General features: G+C 45.5%; 1 protein-coding gene across 2 annotated transcripts in view; it reads right to left on the reverse strand.

Moving 5' to 3' along the window:
- The window catches only part of Tmtc4 (transmembrane and tetratricopeptide repeat containing 4), a 57,493-nt gene that overhangs the window by 6,913 nt on the left and 26,369 nt on the right, over positions 1 to 24,211 (reverse strand). For both annotated transcript variants that reach the window (XM_026783240.1, XM_005355701.1), the window contains exons 6-15: positions 20,320 to 20,420; positions 15,830 to 15,922; positions 15,218 to 15,382; positions 13,643 to 13,845; positions 12,296 to 12,467; positions 11,754 to 11,885; positions 6,670 to 6,749; positions 6,420 to 6,527; positions 6,099 to 6,240; positions 105 to 219 (exon numbers count right to left, since the gene is read on the reverse strand). In XM_026783240.1, the coding sequence (XP_026639041.1) occupies positions 105 to 219; positions 6,099 to 6,240; positions 6,420 to 6,527; positions 6,670 to 6,749; positions 11,754 to 11,885; positions 12,296 to 12,467; positions 13,643 to 13,845; positions 15,218 to 15,382; positions 15,830 to 15,922; positions 20,320 to 20,420 (1,311 nt within the window). The remainder of the gene's footprint in view (positions 1 to 104; positions 220 to 6,098; positions 6,241 to 6,419; positions 6,528 to 6,669; positions 6,750 to 11,753; positions 11,886 to 12,295; positions 12,468 to 13,642; positions 13,846 to 15,217; positions 15,383 to 15,829; positions 15,923 to 20,319; positions 20,421 to 24,211) is intronic.

Here is a 24,211-nt window from a genome sequence, read left to right on the forward strand (position 1 = left end):
TGTGTTTGACGCTGGCTTACGTGCCCCGAGCAGCCCGTGTGTTTGACGCTGGCCCTTGGTCAGCCCACAAGACTGGGACCCCTCATCACCACTCCCCTCTGTACCTGTGTTGTCCAGAAGTATGATCATGTTGTTCCACGCCAGGCTGTGCTCCGGCTTCAGCACAGTGGCATTTCTCCATGCGTTCAATGCATCCACGTGGCGATTTAGGTCTGCATACTGAAAACAAAATATCCCCCAAAGTCAATATTCTGACTCTTCTGTCTTCTTCCCCTTCTACAATATTATCAACAAAGTCCCACAGAAGAAACAAAAGCCCCCACTTTATCTTCACTCACAGAACTTCTCGTCTTTTCTATCAACCCATGTACTTGGGAAAAAAAATAATGTCCCAACGAAGTAGATGCCGCTACAACCCCCTTTACAGATGCAACAAGTGAGATAACAGGGAAACAAGAGAGCAGCTTGGCCACACATATAAGAGGGAAGGCCAGGGGTTAGAACGAGGTGAACTGGGTCCCGAGCCAAGAAGCCTAACTGTAGAACCCAGTATTTGCTGATCACAATTATGAAGTCACATTTCAAGCTACTGGGAAATGCTGCTATTCTTCTTTTTCCTGAGAGGCCCCTATAGTCCGTCTTTGATAAAGTATTATTTGGAATAGTAAACGAGTATTTTATGTTACTAGAAGGTTGTAGTGGGCTGGGGAGATGGCCCCATGGGTCAGGCACTTACATCCTCACACTCACAGAAAAACAAAGCCTGCTGACACACATGCAATTCCAGAACAAGGCAGGGGACAGAGAAAGGCAGACCCCAGGGGCTACTAGCCAGCTCGTCTGTTTGAAATGGCAAGGTCTGAAACGGTCAGAGACCCTGCCTCAAAAACGAGGAGAGCCACAGAGGAAGATATCCAAAATTGATTTTTGGCCTCCATATTTAGATACACAGGTTTCATTTCTCTCCTCTCCTCTGCTCTCCTTTCCTGCTCTCTCTCTCTCTCTCTCTCTCTCTCTCTCTCTCTCTCTCTCTCTCTCTCCTTCTCCCTCTCCCACCTACACTCTCCTCCCTCCCTTTTTCCCTCTTCCCTTCTCTTTCTCCCTCCCTCTCCTTCTCTCCCTCTCCCTTCCTCTCCCTCTTATTCTCTCTCCCCCCACCCCGTGTATCTCCCCCCCCCCAACACTCACACCGCAGAAGTGCAAATGCGTGCTATACACCTAATGTGCTTGTGAGGAAGGGTCAGAAACTTCTTATGAACATCTAAACTCAAGATATAAATATAAGCCATTCAGATATGTTCTGTAAACTCCTTGGAAAAGACACACATGACAATGTAAACTCCCCTCCGGGCGGTGGTGGCACAGGCCTTTAATCCCAGCACTCGGGAGGCAGAGGCAGGCGGATCTCTTTGAGTTGGAGACCAGCTTGGTCTACAAGAGCTAGTTCCAGGACAGGCTCCAAAACCAGAGAAACCCTGTCTCGAAAAACCAAAAAAAAAAAAAAAAAAAAAAAAAAAAGTAAACTCCCTCAGCAGTTTGGATCCTCTTTGCCTGTTTGGGAAGAAGAGAACTGTCTTTGCACCTGTGAGCTCCTGCACGTGGGGGCCCGAGTACATCCCATTTGGATGTACGCCTTCCCTGGAACTCTGCCCAATTAAGTAAGTTCAGATGACAGAAATCTATGGCTCAGGTCCCACAACAGAAATATTCTGACTTGTTCTATGGCCCACGCAACAAACAGACGAAGAAAGGTTAATGAATTATGAAAACATTTACAAATATCTTTTTTTTGTTGTCGTTAAAGATGTCAGAATTTCTCAAATTTCTTATGAGGCTCAGAATATCAGGCTGCAATATTTCATCCTTTAAAACCATTAGAAAATGGCATAAGAATCAAATAAATAGGCGGTTTAAATATACTAAACATTAAACACGGTCTTTGCATTGGGTGTGTCAAGTCAGTTCTCTGCAGTGTGTAATGTCAGAGGTGATACTGTAAATCCCTCATACAACACCAGTCCTCCTGTTTCCAACTTATTCCCACCATCACTCTGACTGTTGTTACTGCTTGTTGAAGGCTGCAACAGGTAACAGGTTTTCGTTTTGTTCCCTTAGCTACTCTCCCTTTATACACACACAATTGGTCCCACCCCCCACTCACGGCCGCGAGGGTGATTTAGCCAGGGGGCAATGCTGGAGAGCTCACCCTGGTGGTGAAGACAGGGGAGAACTGGCAGGCAGACCAACCCTACAGCTGCCCAAGTCCAGATCCAGGGTTATAATTTGTCCTGCCCCAACATTCACCCATCTATGATCTGCTGACACATGTAGAGACCTGACCCGCAGACCCAAAGCGGCAGGATCTTCACAACATAGGGAAACAACAGGACACCCAGAAATAGTACTAATGAGGGCCCAGCATCTACGGTGTAGTAGAAACCAGAGGCCTCAAACCAGACCAATGACTGCAATGAATACTTGCAAGCATAGACATACAAAGGGGTTTACTGCGTGACTCACTGTGTCACACTGCAGCTTCCATGACAAGATTTTTAATTTTCCCCCTTTTAATTTTTTTCTTCTTTTTTCCTCTTAAATTTTGTTTTATTTGGGGGGGGGTGCAGAGTGGCTGTGAAGGAACAGGGAAATGAATGGGATCAAGATAAATGATGAAAAAGACACATAGGTAATAAATAAATAAATAAATAAATAAATAAATAAATAAATAAATAAAACAGAGAAACACGGTGGCTTAATACTCAACAGGGAGTGGAGGTGTCCTTCGTGTGCCCCATACTCTGCTCTGGGCCCTTTACCACCTGACTCTTTGACAGTTTTGCCAGCCTCAGAAGGACAGGGACAGAGAACTATGCTTTTCATCCAACTCTCATCCTGCCCTTCTCCTCCTCCCACCGTCTCCTCTCCTCCACTGTCTCAGGCCTGGAAGCAGCAGTCTTTCCTCCACATGGCAGCATCCCCTGAATTCAGTTCTCACTCCACACGCTCCCCCAAACCTATGGGTTTCCTCTGCATCATTATATTTCCATTTTTATTCTTCCCACAACTGTCTGGCCATGCCCTTCTGCTAAGGCGTCCTGGTTTAAAACACTTAGCATGTTTTCTCTTTTCTAAAGTCCATGAATGACAGAAAACAGCACAGAGAAGAGTGCCCAGCCTTCTTCCATCACCACCACCTCAAGGATCAGCACCATGCCCCAAATAACCAGGCACTTCCTAGTTCCTCTATAATTGCACTGTGTCCTCCTCTTACCAGCGTCCACAAATCAAAGCAAGTATCTGTCTCCCGTTATAAAAACAGCTTCTAAAACAGACACCCTGAAGTTATTAAGTTCCTCTCATTTGCGGATATATAAATGGGCTGGCCGAGCTGTTAAAGATTAAGCTTAATGCTTTTAAGCTGTCAAGAGCAAGGGCTGGGTAATTGAACCACAATGGGGCTTAGACAACAGGCCCCACAGCAACGCCACTTCAGGACAGCACAACAGGCAGCAATGCCATTTCAGGGCAGCACAACAGGCAAACAATACCAAGGTATCACTTGTTTCGGGGCTATGACCGATCACCCCAGCGAAAGCCTGTGAAGGGCAAGGCTAGAACTCGCCATCCACGTTTGTACTTTATGTTCTGTGTTCTTTGTTTTACTTCTGCGGGGACTCATTTAGCATAAAATCCTGTTTTCCTGAGTCTAAGGAGGAGCAGCGATAGGCACTGAGTGGGGGAGAAGCGATAACTGTAGACCAGAGCTTTAATGTGGACACTTCAGGTAGACACACACTTGCTTTGCAAGCAATATCCTGATAGGAACTACCTCTCTAAGAGGGGAAACTCTGAGGACTTGCCCTGCTTTGCACAGGACTGAGGTTTTGGTCAAGTGTCCTCCGCCCCTGCATACCCTAGAGGAGCTTTAAGACTTCTTCAGCATAGACATTCGTACCATTAGAAGGCATGCGTTTGGAAATGTGAATGCTCACAGGGCCCGGTAGTCCTGGAGACAGCTGATGGGGACAAGAGAACATCAAGCTGGCTCGACCTTTGTTCAAATGTCTCCTGATGTACAGGGGTGGCTGTCACCCCTGGACAGTGCCCTGGAGGAAGTATCTCCTCTTTTTGACTTCTGGACTTCTAGAGATGGTGTCTTCCTATTGTACTGACTTAACAACTAAAACAAGTTTAGTGTTTTGTTTTTTTTTTTTAAATAAAACCACGTAAGCCACATCATCCTAAAACTTATAATACAAGCATTATCTGCTCACTGAAAGTGACCTGTCTAGTGTTGGAGAAACAGAGGTCCTTGTGCCCACAGATCACTAGGGAAACACACAGGGAGGGGCCTCTTCTCAAGGGAGGAGATAAAACACCTGTTTTCCTACCCGGAAGGCTGGGAGTGGATTTTGTTAATGACCTGGTGACCACTTTGCTATCTGTGGAAGAAGGCCTCATTCACCTTTTGCTACAGAAGCAGATCTCACCCTAATGCCCCAGAATGATTATCCCAGACTCTTCCCTCCCTAGGCCATCACCCATCCTTAGAGGAGACGTCACTTGTACTTCATGGCCTGCTCACCTCTCTGCGGCTCAGAGACCACACTTCAGCTAAGGAACCCACCCTCAAGGTCCCAAGTACTTTGTAAAGGAGACTCTATATAGTCACACTTTAAGCTTTACTGTGCACCTGGAACTGGACTGATTGTTGCCTGGAAACCGTTTCCCAAATTTTGCTGTGTTTTAAATATGCTGACAACAAACCACCTGGCATCTGACTCCTGGAAGTCTGGTCCAGGCTGACGAAGTCAGTCTGCATGGGGTTTTCATTTTCATCTCTTCCCCAAGGTTTGCTTCCCTGTGTGACGCCTGCAGGGACCCTCTCCATCCATCCCGAGGTCAGTCCTACTGTTCACTAACCTGGGTCTGTCCATTCTACCTGTGCAGTTTCCAAAGTCACGGCATACCACTCCAGAGACAAACACACTGAAGGCCACAGTTATTTATATCACAGTAAAAAATGGAAGCCTATTCTTCCTATTAAAAAAACCTAAAGATCCAATGTTTTCTGGGTCTCCCTTCCGCTTTGACACTGTCTTTAGGTCAAAGTTCAGCGCTCAGAGAGGGATGCTTCCCAGAGGAAGGAGGATATTTATTATCTCTTAAGGAAAATACAAATGTTATATGGAACCTCTGGGTTATCAAGTATGAGATGAGGTGGTTATCTGGATCATTTATGTGGGGGAACTACTGGTCTTTACACAAAGACCGCATAAAATGACAAGGCTTCGGGTATTTCAGATGAGGATAAACAAGCCTTTTTCTTCTTTTCTTTTGTCTTATTATTTTTAAGAACCTGTGGATGCTACCTACTTGTGAAGCTGTACACTCGTGTTTTCTCAGATGTCTCAGTACTCTGTATACTGTCCAGTTCAGTTCAGATGGACCAAAAGTATTTCCCTTACCAATTTTCACCTAGTAAATCTAATGACGCCTGTTTAAAGAACTGGCTCATAATTTTCTTTGTCAAGAGAATTAAGAGCGACTGCCTTAAATTGCTTAAATATTCAGATAGCCTAAAACATTCCGTCAGCGACTAGGAATATAGGGTTAGTTCAAACATGTTACCTTCTATTTCCATTCAGTAACTTCAAGGCCCTTTCAGATAAGCTAACTCCTGAAGCACTGTTTTTGGGGAGAACATCCCCTTGCAAAAGAAGAAATCTGCTCCCTTGGGGAAAGAGAACAAGGAAGCTCAGAAATCAGTTACAGGCTTGTTTTCTAAGTCCTAGTTTCTAGTCAGTCCGTGTTTTAAAAACAAAACGAAACGATACAATATTTATCAGGAAGTGGCCCGTGGAGTACACTTTCCAGGGCAGAAGGGATGCACAGAATTTTCATTGAATCCACTGCCTTTGTGATTTTGTAAGTTAGACTCATTCGGTTTGTATGTCTCATTAGTTAGAACTTCAGCAGTATATGCAAGGAAATCCAATTGCTACTTTCAAATGAGATAAACACAGAGAGAGGGCTTTTCTAATGTGGAGGGTTCTGTTTTAGGTGACGGGAAACTGAGGCAGCCTGCCTGCCCTTACCAGCCGCCCGAGGTTGTAGTAGCAGTCTGGGTATTTCCTCCTGTGTTTAATTGCTGTCCGGTAGCTCTGCTCTGCCGCCTCGAACCGTTTCAGGCTATTCTGAACTATGCCCAAATTCATCCACGCGGCTGCAAAGTCTGGCCTAGAAAAGCAGTTTAAAAAAAAAACAAAAAAAAACAAAAAAAAAACAAAAACAAAAAACAAAAAACAAAAACAAAAGATGAACAAGAAAAAGAGAAGATTAGAGGACTGCCCAAACCAGAGATCCATTCTTTGTCCTTGGCAGAAAGCTAAGAAAAGAAAAAAAAAAAAAATGCTTACTGTATTTGGACAGCCAATGACAGCAGCTCCTCGGCTTCCTGTAGCTCATTCCTTTCTTTTAAAATATTCCCGAGGTTATTCATGGCATGAACGTACTTGGGGTTTAATCTGGAAATGGAGAGAAAAGCCAAACAGACTGTTACCACTCCACTGTTTTCTCCCAACTCTCAGAAGCCAGCGAAGATGGAAGAGTCTTTTGGGGAAGAGCCGGCATCTTGGAGAGCAAGGCTGCATGCGTACACGGGTGTACCTGACTGCTTCCCGGTAGTATCTGATGGCTGCTGTTTGGTTGCCTTGATCAGCCAGGTTTTTGCCAATGTTGTAGTGAACCTGAAAGCACAGGTGACATTTGGCTATCAGCACACAGACTTCTTTGTCAGAGATTTAAAACAAAACAAAATGCCAGCACTCGGGAGGCGGAGACAGGCGGATCTTTGTGAGTTTGAGGCCAGCCTGGTCTACAAGAGCTAGTTCCAGGACAGGCTCCAAAGCTACAGAGAAACCCTGTCTTGAAAAACAAAACAAAAAACAAAACAAAAACAAAACAACAACAACAAAACCACCCTCCAGAACCAAAAGGCCCTATGGTTGGGGGGGGGGGGTGTTACAGGCTTATGTCTATGAGCCAGGGGGCAACAATCACCCCCAGGGAAAACCAGAAAGTCACAAAACAATGCTGTCCGGAAAGCCCCATGCCCTCCTCTCTTACAAACCTTAGAGTGATATCCCAGGTCAGTCACCTGCGACAGAAGTAATAGCTGTCGCTTTCTCTAAATCTGGCCCTTTCTGTTCAGCATATTCTTCTGGTAGCATCTGCAAGCATTTTTCTCCCTGCACCATGAGTGGGATGTTTCTGTTCCCCATCGTCCTCAAATTAATACAATGGCAAACTAACTCCTACCCTAAGGAGTTAGAAGGTGGGGATTTTGGAAGGTAATGAGGCCACAGAGGTATCCCTCTTACTTTCTTTACTATGTTAGGGTCTCACTGAAAAGATGGCCATCCCTGAATTAGAAGAAGGTCTTTCCCAGGCCACTGCTATCCACGGGTGCCTTCACTGTGCAATCCCTAGCCTCCACAATGTTGAGAGTAAATATCTACTATTTAAACCCCAGTCCAGAGCGTTCTCTTATGGCAGCCTAAACTAAGAAGGTATCAAATGACATCCACCATCCCGCATCCTTCAGGCAGTGACTGATGGTGACTGAGAAAGGCGCTGTACTAGCAGCTGGGCACAGCACGGAGGCAAAAGCCAAAGTCCTGGGCACATTACTCCCAGCTAATAACTAAACCACCTCAGTTCCTGTGTCGCTGCACAGACTGCAGGGACTGTGCAGGCAAGGTTGGGCTGTGCAGGCAAGGTTATGTCCTGGCTGGGATCTGAACCTAGCTACTAGGGAGGGTTTGCCATGGAGGATGCCCTGGGAAGAAGAGACAGTCCAGACAGGGTGCAGGGATGAGCAGAAGCTAGTGTTGGGACAGGAGGCTCAGCGCTGCTGGAGTGCTGAGGGCAGGACTTCTGGTCGGCCAGGAGCAGCCGGGTAACAGCAGGTGTTTGAGGCACTGCTTGGGAGTGCAACCAGGTCAGTGCCTTTGGACTGTCATGACAAAAGGCCACCAATCCGGTCCCGCACAGCACTGGTTAGTCTTAGTTCTGAAGTCCAAGTCTGAGAGAGGAGCTCTTCCAGCCTGGCTTGTGTCTTTGGTGTTTATCAGTAACCAGATACCTCTGTGCTGCTGTTTATACACTACCAACTTCCCTGTCTCCAGGTCTCTCCTCTACCCTGATGTAAGCCCTGCCTTCCCGCTTCCCTATTACAGAATACCCGTTTTTAGTACGGAAATGTGTGTTACTCAGTTTAAGAGAGAAGTTGTGAGGTCTAAAGGGTGGGGGCTGTCCCTAATGATAACTCAGGACACTTTGCTACACACACACACACACACACGCCAGAGACTCCTGGACCACAGTACTGTCCACTCATAGGTATTTTCACATTGCAGCTCAGAAGCAGTTCTGTATGCACCACTGCCAGAGCAGGCCACGGTATCTGTCCCATCCCATTCCATGCACAAAAGAACAGAAAGCGAGAGGAACGTCCCCCTGGTCACCAGGACACAAATACTCAGATGTCAGTACGGCTCTGGCCTCTTCTACCTACAGCTCCTGCTGCCTTCCTTTGTTCTCTCCATGAGCAGCCCTCCAGAAGAGTTCAGCTGCCCTCTGCAGCACGGCCAGGGTTCTGCCAGGCACTTAGAATGCCAGGCCAGAATCCCAGGAGCGAGGAGGACAGGCCACTGGGAAAAGCTGGATAGCAGTTATTTAAACAGAATGAGTAGAAATCTGGTTCAGGCCTAGAAGGCAGCCCAAAATGAAGAAGACATTCTCAGTCTATGGATTCGACAGGGAATTCTGTGAAAAACAGCTGCCTAGATCGGGTCAAAGAACACAGAAAACAGACCTGATGACCAGGCTACTGCTGACAGTGTTTAAAAATGAGTGATTTTCATTACTGTGGCATATAAGGACTGCAAGAGGACCTTTGTCCAACTTTCCCTCCAGTCTTTCTACCTCATATGCTGAGGCAACAAAGCCAGATTAAAACAGTCATCGCCACCAAATGACAAACACCCGGGGGAAAAGTAACAGCACCCACAATGAAAGGCACGTTTAATACCGTTGCTTTGGAAACTGGCTGTTTCAAATATTCTGCCGATGTTGAAAATTGCTAAGCCTAAAATGTTTAAACACACACAAAAAAATTCAGTAATCATCTTTAAGGAAATTCCTTTGGGGTGGTATACGGTCCTTTCATTGTTAAAATAATTTAGAGCTGTATCATGGGGGTGATATTAAATGCAACATATGTTTAAGTCTTAAAAACTAAAATGACTGCCAATAAACTCAGTACTTGGAATCTCACACACAGTAGGCTTGATGAACACACAATTTCCATTTGGCCCAATTCAATAACTAATATTAGGCACTTACCACATGCAAGGCACTGTGGGTAATTTCAATGCAGGCCAGGACCAGCACTACCTGTACTGATATCTCAATCTTTCAAAGTAAAAAAAAAAAAAAGCAAGTCTCAGTTTATAAATCTGGGTCTGAAAAACAGCCAGGTGCCAAGCGCTTACTTATTACTGAGAGGCTATCAAGTGGAGACCAGAGCAGAAAACGAATCCCCTGTTAAAGGATCGAAAGCATATAACGACTTCCAGAGCATTCTTCCCTGAGATCAACATAGCTTTTTGGAAAAAAAAAAGGAAGACAATTAGACACTTCAGCATATAAAGGAACAGAAACTTTATCTTGCTTCCATTAAATGACATCAAGAAAAGCTCTAGAAAAGAGTATCATAGTGCTGGCTTGAAGCTGAGGTCTTTCTGCACAGCCTAGTTAAAACGAGAAACACACATACTCGTGACCATGTAATGCCTGTGTGTGTGCACTCTCTGTCTTCCAGACTATTATTGCTGAATTCACACACTGAGAAGATTTTCAGGCCAAGACAGCAAATGCATCCCACGTCCCTTGTTTACCACGGTGGTCACCTGGGCATAGCAAAACACGACGCTGGATCTCTACCCAGCATAGTACCAGCTACCCCTCTCTGTGCCTCAGTTTCTCCCATCTGGGAAAATAAAGAAAGCAATGGCCTCTATCAAAGTCCTTAGCAGGAGGACAATGGGATTAATTATAAGGCCCTGTGCAGAGGCTGGAGTTCCGCACAGCGAGGAACTATATAAACAGTACGCACAATTACTGCTGTCTATGCAGGGAAGAAAATGCAAAGGGAATCTTACATCTATGAAATTCAACTGCTACTAAAGGTTCATTTACAAAAGATAGTGATTGCTCAGCAAAACAGGATAAAAGCTGGAAGTAAATCACTTTTTCTAAGACTCTGAACTATAAAATGAGTGACAAAAAAAGGAAGAAAGGAAGGAAGGGAGGAAGGGAGGGAAGGAGGGAGGGAGGGAGGGGGGAGGGGAAGGGAAGAGAAGGAAGGAAGGAAGGAAGGAAGGAAGGAAGGAAGGAAGGAAGGAAGGAAGGAAGGAAGGAAGGAAGAAAAAGGAAAGCACAGAGTCCCAGCTCTTATAGACTGGCCTTCACCTTATGGTCACAGTGAGATATGAAGTGCTCCTTAGTTTTATTTATAGAACTTTGTCTGAAATCACTGCCTTCCTTAATATAGAATGTAGACGGGAGAACTTGGAGAAAACACCCCCGATTCAGAATCCATTCACACATTCCAGGCAATTCCCATCAAATGAGCTAAGACACAATAATCTAACAGGAGAATTTCTTTTCTTTCTTTTTTTTTTTTTGGTTTTTCGAGACAGGGTTTCTCTGTGATTTTGGAGCCTGTCCTGGAACTAGCTCTTGTAGACCAGGCTGGCTTCGAACTCACAGAGATCCGCCTGTGTCTGCCTCCCAAGTGCTGGGATTAAAGGCGTGCACCACCACCGCCCAGCTAACAGGAGAATTCCTACCCTAAAGTCTTGGTTCAACTTCAGCAAATGGAATTCTCTTATTACTGTTGCATGAAGCCAAATGAACATGAAATCTAAAAAGCTAACATTTCCAGAGTACCTGCTATGTGCTGACCACTGTGTATGGTGTCATTGTTCACTCCACTCCCACAAGAAACCTACCAGGCAGGCATTATTCCTTACAAATTAATAATAATAATAATAAAAGAAAAGAAACACAGAGTTTGCAAAGCTGGATAAATAGAAAGCTTAGATTTAACCAAAAATACAAGTGAGATAAATCCCCTCTAGGTCTCTCCAACAAAAACACTGCCAATTTAAAAAAAAAAAAAAAAGCACATAGATCCAATCTTATTTAATTTAATAATCCAATCTGCCAAGAGGCATCACCAAGCAGAGAATGGGGTGATGTGCACCGGGGTGCACCCGTCCACTTTAAACTTCCAAGCCTATGCAGAGGTACTGCCACCCTCACACTGTAGCTTGAGGAGGCCAGCTCCTATCACCAGAGTGTGGATTCTGAAAGGCTTGCTCTGAATGATTAGGGTGGGAGCTGTCGGCAGCCCTAGCCTGATGATGAAACATCCTCCCACTCCTCACAGTGAGCTGGCTGGAGGATGGGCACCACTTTAAATCAATCTATTGATGCTGTGTGGTTTTAATGATTCCTTTTGAATATAATAATTTCTTTTAGCTGAGTACAAAGAATCATAATAAACTCATTGAAAAAAAAACCAATACCCCCCTCCCAACTATCTGATGATGGTTAACAGTAGTGCCTGCTCCACGGAGAACCCTCTTACTCTGCTGTGAAGAGGAACCTGGCGGGCAAGGTACCTTAGCATTGAGGGGACACACAGACAGGGCACTCCGAAAGAGCCGGTCCTCGCTCCGCCACTCGCCACTGCGGACCACACATCTCAGGGCGTTGATAAGCAGGATGCCCAGGATGACGGCAGCAACTAGTTTCTGAACAGAGTAGGCAGATGCCATTAGTAAGCCACATGCGGAGGTTGCGTTTCCTGGTGGCAGCATTCTGGGTTGGTCTATTTTTCTTTTCTTTTGGTGTGTGCGTATGCGGGGTGCATGCACATGGGTAAGCAGCTGTGAGCATCCACCTGTGCCCATGCAGAGGCCACAAGAGGCTATCAGGGGTCTTCCTTCATCGCTCTTCACCTTACTTCTTCAAGGCAGGGTCACTCACGGAACCAAAAGCTGGCTATTTCTGCTAGGCTGGCTGGACAGTGAGTTCCCAGGATCTGCCGGGCTTAAAGCTCTTAAGCTTGGGGTTACAAGCATGCAGAGCCATGCCAGGCATTTTACATCAACTGTGGTTCGAACTCCTTATCCACGGAATCGTCTCCCCAGCCCCATGTTACCTTTCTCTTAGTGTGTCTGCTTAGGGCTCCAAATCCAAAGGTCAGCAGCATGCAGTATCCAGCGCTGGGGAGGTAGAGGACACGTTCTGCAACCACGAAGCCCACTCGGAAAAACAAGTTGCTTGCAGGAAGGAAGGGAATCACAAGAAACCCCAGACCCAGAGTAAGGATTCTGGAAGAGGAAAAGTATTTATATAAACAGCTGGTTTCAGACTTCTCACGGAAAGTTCCTTACCTGACATATTAACAATACTGTTCTTGGCTTCTCATCATCAATTTAGAAAAGACATTAGCAAGGAAAAAAGCATCAGTAGAGGGAGTTAGCCGACAGCTCAGAGAAAGGTCCTCAGCAGCCAGAACATGGGGAAAACATCCACAGCATGTTTGTATCAATAAAGTCAGAAAGATTACATTTAATCTATTCCGTGATTAGTGAACACTAGTCCCCAATAAATCATGTAATTTTTAGTGTGACTCCCTCACCAACCAGAACAATACAGAAATAGATTAAACTTTGAAAGAAACAAGTACCATTTCTTTCTTGTTACTATGTTACAACCAAGAAAGCACAAACACAGGATTCCGTGAAACATACCTAGCATCTATCTGCAGACCATTCTCTATGTCTCTCTGTTTCACAATATGCAAAGGTATAAATGAAGAAATGGGTTCACATTTGGTGGCTCCTTCCATGACTTACAGTATTTTGTACTGTAACTAAACTGGGACTAAAGTTTGTTGCTCTTTGGAATCACCAACCAATTTCGGCACACCACGAGCAGAAAACGTTCATTCCATTTGGAGAAATTACTCCTTTAATATCACGTGCACTTAGGCTTCGTGGAAATCATCTCAAACAGTTTTCATTTACATGGAACATGTTTGTTTTCTCCAATTATTTCCTCAATAACCCTTGGCAAAAGATCCAAAATATCTTTTTTTTTTTCTGTTGAAGTCTAGTATCTCTTTGGGGCAGCAACTTATTTTGTGCCCGACAACAGAATGGATGAGCACAGGATTTGCAAGGGTCTTTGAAGGAGAACTGTGAAATAACGGACCCAACACACGCCAATTATACTCTCCGTTCTGACCATAAATTACACTTCACCTCCTACTGCGAGATCTCCAAGTGCTACTTAGGAGTGGGGGGGGGGGCACGTGGCAGTCATATCTACAGCTTCTGCTCCTCCAACTTCCCTACCAGCTGAAAGCTCTCGCAGAGTCCCACCTTGTTGTATTCAAACAAATGCCCTTAGACATCCAGTGTACAGAACAGTTAGAAGTGATGGGCACTGGATCCAGCACAATGCTTCTGGGTGTAAGTTAAAATGCCATGTTGCCTCTTACCTTCTCTTGCAGCTATCTTCAGAGCACAGAGCTTGGAATATTAGGCCCATTAGGCAGAGCCAAAGTGCCGCTAGAGCAATTACCCTCCAGTCACCAACTGACTTAATGAGGGGGATGCAGCCCATTGACCAATCAAAACACAGCCACCAGGGACACAGCAGCAGCCAGGCATTCAATGAATAGTAGTAATTATAGTTTATGGCCTGTCAGTCAAAAGAAAAACAAACACTTACTTGATGCTGAACATGAAAGAGCACGCTTATCCTAACTTCACTTCCGAGGCATTCATCAGCTCCTGTTCCAGGGAGCAGTTGTGTAAAAATGAAATGCTGCCCATTTGTATTCTGAGCACAGGACTGTAGTCTGTAATTTATTAAATGCACCCAGATTTTTATACTTTAAAAAATACAGCAAGCCGCTGGGCCAGGCAATGCAGGTGTTGTATTTCTGGCCAGGTTAGGGCTCATTTACATAGCATTACCTAATGCCTCTGGCACGGTCAACGTAAAGGCCTGGGTGTCCACAGTGCATCTACCTAACAATTTAAAAATGGACCTCAGCCCTGGGTATTCTCTTGACTTTGCTCTGTAAAGTATGCGGCTACGAATCTGGCTTGAGATCTTTAGAAAAACAGGGGAGCTGAAGTGAACCATCTTAATGCTGTCAGATTCCTGCAATAGTTACTATATTTTGCAGACTCCTGCAATGGCGTTGTGTTATTGCACTTTGTCCTCACTCAGCCAAGACCGTTTCCCTGGAAGCCACAGAAACGGGGTCAGAAAGCACATCAGTGAGATGGGCATGGTCACAGCGGGAACCGCCTTTCCTTATTTTCATGAAAGGGATCACGGTCGGCCCCATCTTCTCTGGAATCCATAGATTGCACAAACCTAGAATTTAACCAGACTGAAAATATTTGGAAGAAAAAGAAATTTTGGAAAGTTCCAAAATCCAAAGCTTAAATGTGCTGAGCAGCGAGGGCTTCACTGATCACGGAAGGACAGAGAACAGGCATTGGGTTAGCTACAGTGTAGAAGCTGGGGGCAGTCTGAGCATAGGGGAGACGGGTTTATGCTGTATGTAACACTCTTGGCTTATCAGAGACTCCAGCACCCTGGGTTTTAGGAATTGGTGGGGGAGGAGGGCTCTTGAAACTAATTCCTCGTGGACACAAAAAGATAACGGTCTAAAGACCCAATACATATCTTTCCAAACAGTATAATTAAAAAGTTGGCTTTATCTTGATAACAGTAACACAGGATGTATCCATTTATTAGGGGCTTGGGAATGTGGTGGGGAGCAGGGATGAAGATGGGGAAGATTGAAGGATCTACGCCAGTAGTACTCAACCTTCCTAACACTGCGGCCCTTTAATACAGTTCCTCACACTGTGGGGATCCCCAACCATACAATTATTTTCATTGCTACTTCATAACTGTAATCTTGCCACTGTCACGAATCATAATAAAATCATCTGATATGCAGGATATCTGCTACGTGACCCCTGTGGAAGGGGCTGAGACCCACAGGATGAGAACCACTGTAACCGAAAAGAAGTCCGGGCTCAATACTTACCCTAACCAACATGCTGTCTGCAAAGGAGGCTGGGTTGTCCACCTCAGTAAATGCCGGTGGACCTGTACCCATGATTTTCCAGCGTACATACAGCATGCCAGTGCCTCCGAAGGTGAGCAGGGCCATTCGGGAGAGCAGGCCTCCATTCCTGAGCACACCAATGTTCTGAAAGGACACCACAAAGTTCTTGTTGTTGAAGACTTTCAACTAAAGCATCGCATGCAATCCCAAGTATTTAGGAGACTGAGACAGACATGTAGCAGTCACCTTGGTCCATAAGGTCTGCCTGGAGGCTATCAAGTCTAGTCTAGGCAACTTAGTAAGACTGGTTCAAAATAAAAAATAGAAAAAAAAAGAGCTGGAGATATAGGCCAATCATAGGGTGCTTGCCCAGAATGATAGAGGCCCTGGTTTTAATCATCAGCACTGTAAAAATAAATAAAAATACCAACCCCAAGTATGATTATTCTACGTAAGCCATTTGACACAGTACTTTAAAGCTGCCTACTTTAGAATTCAAATCACAAGAACTACTTGGAAAGCAGCATTTGAGATTCGCTGGTACTTGACATTTCCCATGTCGAGGCTTGAAATAAAAGCATGTTAACTCACCTCTAATGACTTGTCCTTATGTAGTACCTTCTGGAAAGTTTCCAGAATGTTGAGTTTGCCTATCACCAGTATATCAAACACAGCATTCAGGCCCTAAGGATCAAAGTCTCAGTTAGTCTGCAGAGTCTGGCTCTGATGGGGCAGAAATTATAGTCACATGACAAGAAATCTTAAGATGACCATGGACAAACTCCCAGGTATTTAGGATGAACAGCTGCACTTTTGGATGACCCTAACCCATAGTGTGGATTCCACCAGGGATAACCTAGTGAGTCCCTGGCAGTAATGAGTCCATGACCCACATTTAGGGACATGGTAAGATTCAGAATAGCTTATATACACTTGGGGGCTCTTGTGAGAAACCCCCCAGAAGTCTTTGCTTCCTCCCTCCTTGTCTATAAGAGCGGTTAAATACCTGGATAATAACTAGGCATAAAAAGAGAACATCAGCTATCAATCTCGCTAAACCAGCCTTGTATATAAACTCCAATTGGCTGACTGAGGCCTGATGAACAGGGCAGACAAACATCACTCTCTGAAGGAAAGTGCTAATTGTCCAGTAGTGTTTTCTGCTCCCTGGGCACAGAGCTGGATTCTACCCCCAAGTCTGTCCTACGGAGGAGAGACTCCAAGGACAGGTCGGGTCACGTGGGTGGCGCACGGAGCTTGAGAAGAAAGGAATTACACTTAGTTTAAAAGCGGGACTCTCTTCTCTGTCTGTCCTCTTCGTTCTGGCTGCGATACAGCTGCTAGAGCAACTCTGAACACTGCACATAAGAGACGCTAATGTGTGCACATGCAAGTCTCTTCAGACACTGTGCAAGACTGCTCACTACTGTTGGGTGAACAACAAACGGCTTGTGAGAAACCACTGGGTAGCTCCCGTGGCTCCCACGACACCGTGATGGTCGGGCTGCTTTGACAGCTATTCAGACTTTGCTTATGGCTCGGATCTAGTCTTTCTTCCGTAGATGACTTCAGAAGGCAGTATCATCTACTGGAAACCCCCCGCCCAATCTGCATAACAGGGTTGGAATATCCACAGTGTGTCTGGTGAAAGCTGCCCTTGTGGACTGGGCTCCTTTTAATATGGGGTTTGGTGGCAAAGAAGATCAGAAATCATCAGAAGTCAGTGGTAATTTGTGGTTTTCCAAGTACGGATGACATTGCTGCTTAACCCTCTCCCACAAATGCTAGGAGTCACTAATTATGTATTCCACGGGCCACTGCCGGGTTAAACATTTCGAAGAATACTGATTTTGTTCACTCATGTGACATGCAATCATCATGGGTCAGAGAAGACCATTCCGACTGCTTTCCAGAACACGGGAACTCGCCGTCTGCTGCCACTACCTTCTCACACTGCTCACTTCTCTGCCCGGAGCTCTGGGACTGCCGCTGAGGGGTCACAGAATCATGTGATCAGGCTGAGCCAAACATAAGATTGGCACTCACTTCTTCATCCAAGTTAAAGGCAGCGTCGGAATCTCATAGTTAATTTAAATTCAACCTGATCATCGGCGCTTCTAATGTGTGAATAAATCTGGAGCAAGCTGCAGGCCTAGCTAAGTGGGATCCCTGCTCAGCAGGACTGCGGAGGGGGCAGAGACCCTGAACCAGCTCTGGGATGCAGCTGTGGCTGTGCAGGCCACTGGTCCTCGAGCCACACTTGGTATTAGCATCAGGTTTCAGAGCAGCAGTCTTCACTAGGATGCCTCTGCCACAGGAGGGCCTAGCAATCTCCACAGGCATCTCAGGACAGCTAAGGGAGTCCTACTGGCTTCTCTGGCTACAGGTGAGAATGTTACCAAATGACTTCTGATGCATAGGACTGGCCTGCCAGAAGAATCAGTGCGCTTATTAAAATACCCACAGAGACAAGGTTAAGAAAAACAGCTGAAGGCAGGAACTCATGCTATAGCTCACACGATACAGCCCAGACTAGTTCCAGACAAACTTTCCTTCCAACCCAGTCTCCTGAGGACTAGGATTATAGGCTTAAGTCCCTATGCCTAGTTTCTAAAGTAAACTTCAAATTAAAACAACAACAACAACAAAGAACCTAACTCAGGAGACTTAAGTACCTTGAAAACAAAACCAAACCAAACCAAACAAAAAAAAATCCTGTCAGGCAGTGGTGGTACACACCTTTAATTCCAGCACTTGGGATCTCTGAGTTCAAGGCCACTTTGGTCTACAGAGAGTGAGTTCCAGTACAGCCAGGGCTACACAGAGAAACCCTGTCTCAAAACACCAAACCACCCCTCCCTCAATAAAAACAACACCACACTTATTTGTTTTGTGTGTATGAGTATTTGCCTACATGTGTATATATGTACGACTCTCATGTCTGCTGTCCACAGAGGCTCCCTTGGGTCTAAAGCAGGCAGCTGTGAGGTGCCAGACACAGGTGCTGGGAACTGAACCCAACCGAGTCTTCTGTAAGAAGTGTTTTCCATCACTGAGCCATCTCTGGCTTGAGACTCAAGTGTCTTTACGCCACATCCTTTACTTGCTAAACTCTGCCTTGCAGACAGAGCTTGATAAAAGCACCAATCTTTGCTCTGACTTGTATCAAGCCCCAGATTCTGACTGCTCTTTCTCTCCCAACCTATTTCTGTGCGGCCACTCAACTATCACATTTTTACTTTTCATTTCTTCGCTCACACCCTTGGTTTCTAAGCTTTCCTGTGTGATACAAGGCCATGAAAGACTATATGGAAGGAGGAGGATGGAGGCTTTTTAACGTGTGCCCACCTGCTTAGGGAGCCCTGTCCTGCTTACTTTAGCGTTGAGGCTGGACACACTCAACACTCAGCATCCATATGAGGTGTCATTTATGACCGGTTTTCTCCCCTACTGAGAATATGCTCTATGAACATGGCCTTTCTTGTGTTAGAATACTAGAGTAGAATGCACCCCATGATCTAAACACAGTGAATATGATACACGTACTATACATACATACACACGGAAGCTTCAATTCTCAGAACTGTAAACTGTATGACGAGGCACAAATGCAGAGAAGAGGCCATCTAGGAAGTTTATGTGGGCGTGGATGGGCATGAAGTCTGTGCAGTATGCGTGTACTCGGAGGACAACTTGTAAGAGCCAGTCCTCTCCTTCCACCATGTGGGTCCCAAGAATCAAACTCAGATCACCAGGCTTGGTAGCAGTCACCCTTACCCACTGAGTCATCTCACTTGCTCTACACACCTCTTTAAATACTACAGTAACTAGGCCAAGGCTTCTTGAACTGTGGTCATGATCCTATGTGAGGCTGTATAATTAACCGAAAAAAAAAAAAAAAGAAAGAAAGAAAAGAAACCAAAACCAAAAAGGCCTGGCAACGTCACAAAGTTTCTGAATACACAATAACCAAAAATTAATTTAAAATCAAAACCCATAATGAATCCAATGTGTTTGTAGGGGCCCTTGCCGAGGGTCCACTGTGCAACTTTACTGAAGCTCGGGTTCTGAACACACAAAATGCATTCTTGGCACTGTGCGCTCCACATGCCGTCCAAAACACTGTGGTCAGATTCTGGACTTCTGCATGCCATGCACTACAGTCCCTTTACATACCAAGTTCTCTGCTGTTATAGAAACACAATGGTTTAATTATGGAAAATAAACACTTTTAATCTTTCCCCACCATCATTCAAAAGCATTAAAGTATCAAAATAATGTTTTGTTACGTTGGATTCTGTTAGACCAACACATCCACCTCACAGCATACAAATACACCCTGCTTAATTAATAGATGGTAAAATTGTGATATACCAAAGAATTGCTTTAAAATAAATTATGCTTTATTATCAGTAAATGCATGTATGCCAATATTATATACCTGGGGTTGTGTAAAAAAAACATCCTTGGTGGAAATGGGCTATGAATGCTCAATGTTAAAAACACCAGGGACTAAGGATTCCGTTTGGTGGTATAGTGCCTGCCTTGCAGGCACAGCTGGGCACAACAAGGGTTGCTTGCTGGACCCACAAAAGGAAAACGAGCCCTGAACTGGGCTTAATCAGCTCAAGGTGTCTCGGGTGTTGACTCAAGTCTCTTAGGGTGAGAAGAAGAGCCAAGGGTGTGGCTGCCAAGAAGGTTTTGGTTGCTGGCAAAGTTCCTTGTTCTATACAGGACTGCTGAGGATGAGAGTGTCTCAGGAAACTCAGATCATACTTTTATCTTTTTCTGAGGGACCACTCCACAAGGAGGAACCATACTCCTTCCCCCTAAGAACTTTCCACAGACCAGATTCCGCCACTCACTAGTCATGGTCAGAAGAACCAGTTAACACCAGTTAATCCCCATCTGAAATGCTGGCACTGTGGCAGCCAGGATCGTTAGTCCAGAGAGGACTAAGATAGTATGGTGATGACACGCAGAAGCCAAAGAAGCCCCAGGAGTGGGATGCTCACGGTGTCTCTCTTGGAGGGAATGGATGTGTACAAAAAGACAGGCCCCATCAGTGTCTGACCTCTTACCAGCACAGTGATTCCTTGCTCTTTGCACAGCATGGCCACTGCTCCCAGAAAGATACTCAGCAACACCCAGAAGGTAGAAGAGCATGTTCCCTCCTTGTTCCCTGCCAGTAACAGACAAACACATAAGTTATGAAATAATACATACATTCCATCTTGCCAGCAAGTAAAATTCCAAGCATGCACCTCACAGAGTCACTAACCTGAGTGTGGTCCCTTGATGGACCAATGTGCAATTCTACACTCTGACTGGACAATACTCTAGAGATAGGACACATGTCTCATCTTACGGCATCGAGAAGCATTATAAGCAAGCTCTGGCCACAAAGATGCTAAAACCCAGAGTCCCCATAGAGTAAGTTTCTTCTTCCCTACTTGCTCACCACTCTAGGGCCATTCTAACAAGTGGTGCTGAGAACGCTGACGCTGTAAACAATCCGCCTGATTGCAGAATGACTCAGCGGTCTCTACTGCTATCCCAAAAAAGGAGCTGGGAATGCCCACACATCTCCCAGATCCTTACGTCAGGGATGAGGACTGGGCTCCGTACACCAGAGGGCTTGGGCTGAATCTGCTCCTCTCTGTGAGCAATGGCTCTGACTCTACCACAGAAGAGTAGCACCACGGATGGATGACCTGTTTTCCTAGCACTCTGGACCGGTAAAGGTCATGGGTATGTTTGGGCTGCAACCCTTATGGGGGCTTAGCATTCAAGAGCAAGTCAACATAAAAACTGATGAGAAACCCAGAGGGCAGGGACAGTGGCCAAACTGATTTCTGAGGAGGCAGGTGTACACCCTCTGTGGTCAACAGAAAATACAATCCAGTGACCTGTGTTGAACAGCTTGAAGAAGTCTCGGTATCACAAGCGGGCGTCACCCCTGACCCCTCTCTGAAGCCCTCGGTCCCCACAGAAGTAAATAAACAACCACATCTTCTTGGGAGAACCAATCATTCGCTTGCCGGGTACCACCACATGGACTTTACATCTAACTTCTTCTCTTTCACTACCAACACACAGCACCTTACAAGCTACTTCTACTTACTCCCCCCATCTATTAAGATACGGCAATGAACCCATCTCAGGAGAGACGGAAAACCTATAGGGAAATGACTTGCCACTATGCTATAAACCACATGAAGGCAAAACATACCTCTCGATATACATAAGAAACTGACTATTGTAATTAGTGAGCAAAGAAAAAATAGAGTTGGGGAGGAAGTCGTACTTTTCACTGTAGAACCAAGTTCTTAGCCATATGTAACTATAAAAACCAGATCAAACATGAAACATTTAAAAAAAAATCACTTGACACTGTAGAAACCACAGGGGCAGCTGATAAAACACTGTATGTAAACCACCATTTCTTCAGGTCAGTGCGATGGGATTTCTATGGGGCTCCAACACAATAGTCAAGGGGAGTGGCTGGTGAATCCTCCTGGCACAAAATGTGTGAAGCAGAGAGAGCAGTTTCTAGGGTACACCACAGTTCTCATTAAAGTGCTCACTGCAGAAACCAGCACAGTGTGCGTGTGTGTGTGTGTGCGTGTGTGCACGCGTGCATGTGTGCATGTGCATTCCCTGACTAAGGTACACCACAGTTCTCATTAAAGTGCTCACTGCAGAAACCAGCACAGTGTGCGTGTGTGTGTGTGCGAGCACGCACACATGCATGCATGTGTGCATGTGCATTCCCTGACTAAGGTACACCACGGTTCTCATTAAAGTGCTCACTGCAAAAACCAGCAGTGTGTGTGTGTGTGTGTGTGTGCACACATGCATATATGCATGTGCATACCCTGACTAAGGTACACCACGGTTCTCATTAAAGTGCTCACTGCAGAAACTGGCAGTGTGTGTGTGTGTGTGTGTGCTCGCGTGCACGCACGTGTGCACATGTGCATGTACATTCCCTGACTAAGGTACACCACGGTTCTCATTGAAGTGCTCACTGCAGAAACCAGCACAGTGTGTGTGTGTGTGTGTACGCATACGTGTGTACATGCATGTGCATACCCTGACTGGGATATAAGTCTTGTGATTTATGAAGGACTGATTGGCAAAGCCCCAGGATGTAAGTCTTTCATGTCCTGCCAATAATCACCAGGACCCGAAGTACGCCAGAGGTGACCTCAACCTCATGCCCTCTGCGTGTGGGCTAAGACGCCCTTTAAGATGATGAAGGCTATAGCTAGCTGAACCCTTTGGAAGCTCACAAAAGCATGAGCAGCACCATTTTCTGCCAGGACCAACACCTGCTGTTGCCTTCAGGCTTAGGGTAACCCTTGTGAGTATGGCTTTCATTAGTGGCCTTGCTACTGTCACCACCTGGCACCCCTCTGGCTTTCCTGGTCTATATTCAATCCCAGGCACAGTAGCCAACTCAACAGATTCCCACTCTGCTTTGCTTTCCCCACTCCCCTGGGCTAGTATGCCTCTGGCAAAATCCTACCCTTCTTATGAAGCTGTCAAATGTCACTTAAGCTGTGAAGCCACACCCCCGTTCTCCCAGCCAGTCTCCCTTGCAAATTCACTTGCTTTGCTGCAGTTACAACAGCAAGTGGCCTGCCTGTCCAACTGCCTGTGGGTAGGTGTCCCTAACTGACACCCCAGATTAAATGAGGAGGAGACACAGCCTATAAACTGCATAACCATAACCCCCAATCCATCAGGACATTCTTCAGTATAGTATAGAGTCTGGGTTTTTGTTACTGCCCCAAACGAGAATTACTCAAAATTAGACATTTGTTGGTTGATGGTTTGCTGCAGGGACAATGCTACATATCGCAGGAAATTTTATGTGCACTAGACAACAGAAGCATCTCTAACCAAATGTGTTACAGATATTGCCAAATGGCATTGATGGGAGGAACCACAGCTGGGAAACCATAGGCCTAAACCACCGGCACTACTCAGGTTGAGGGCCTGGAGTCTGAGCTTAGACGTTGCTAAAAATGTAGAATTACAACCCATCCAGGCCTGTTGAGTCAGAAATCCTAAGGATGGCAACTAGCAAGTCATGAGCCCTTTTAACATGCCTCCCAGATCTTCTGGACACTCTATGGACCCACACCATCATCCCTGTCTGGCAGCAAGCTTGCGGTCAGCTACATTGCCGGCACCCTGCCTGGCTTAGAGGAGCCACTGAGAACTGTACTGACCAGAAAGCCGCAGTACCCAGCTGACTCTGAGTGGAAACACATGTCGGGTGGATGAAGGAGGATCCTTTCCAGGATGCTTCCAGCAGGGGGCCACCTGGCCTAGACTCGAGTAACTTCAGCACAGGCATGAGCGAGCGTCTCCTAACACAGCCCATTTCACTGAAGCTGGTCCATTAGGAATATTACTCTTACACTACGCGCAAGCTTGCTTTTCTGAATTTCTCGGCTTAAGCTCCGGGCTGTTCAGAGGCAGAGGGCCTAGAAGTCAACATTTCTCCAGTAAAAATCCATTACATGTTTACCTAGTTCTATCAAACAAATGAAGGATGGCTTTCCTTACAAAAATGCCAAAAGATCACAATCAGAACCACCACCATAACCAAAAGCTACCATGCTAAAAAGGATCCCAATCTGAGGATTTGTATGTTCCAAGCCCAGCATGGGGAGCTGCAGTCGGCCTCAGTCCATTGAAACTGTGTCCACTACCCTTAAGCCTAACTGTCCTATAGTTATAACTGTCAATACACCTATTTCTGTTCTACCTCAACATGTGACCTGGATTTCATTTTTTTAATTATTAAAACCCCATGTAAAGAACTTGCAAATGAAAAGCATACAGTGAGATTAGTATGTGTGTCTCAAATGAACTTATATAGTTAGTACAGCCATCCTGAAATTGCAGAGCTTTGGCTTTCACCACCAATTCTATCTTATTTATATTTTTATGAACTTG

This window comes from Microtus ochrogaster, chromosome 17, assembly GCF_000317375.1.
Source record: "Microtus ochrogaster isolate Prairie Vole_2 chromosome 17, MicOch1.0, whole genome shotgun sequence".
NCBI lineage: Eukaryota > Metazoa > Chordata > Mammalia > Rodentia > Cricetidae > Microtus > Microtus ochrogaster.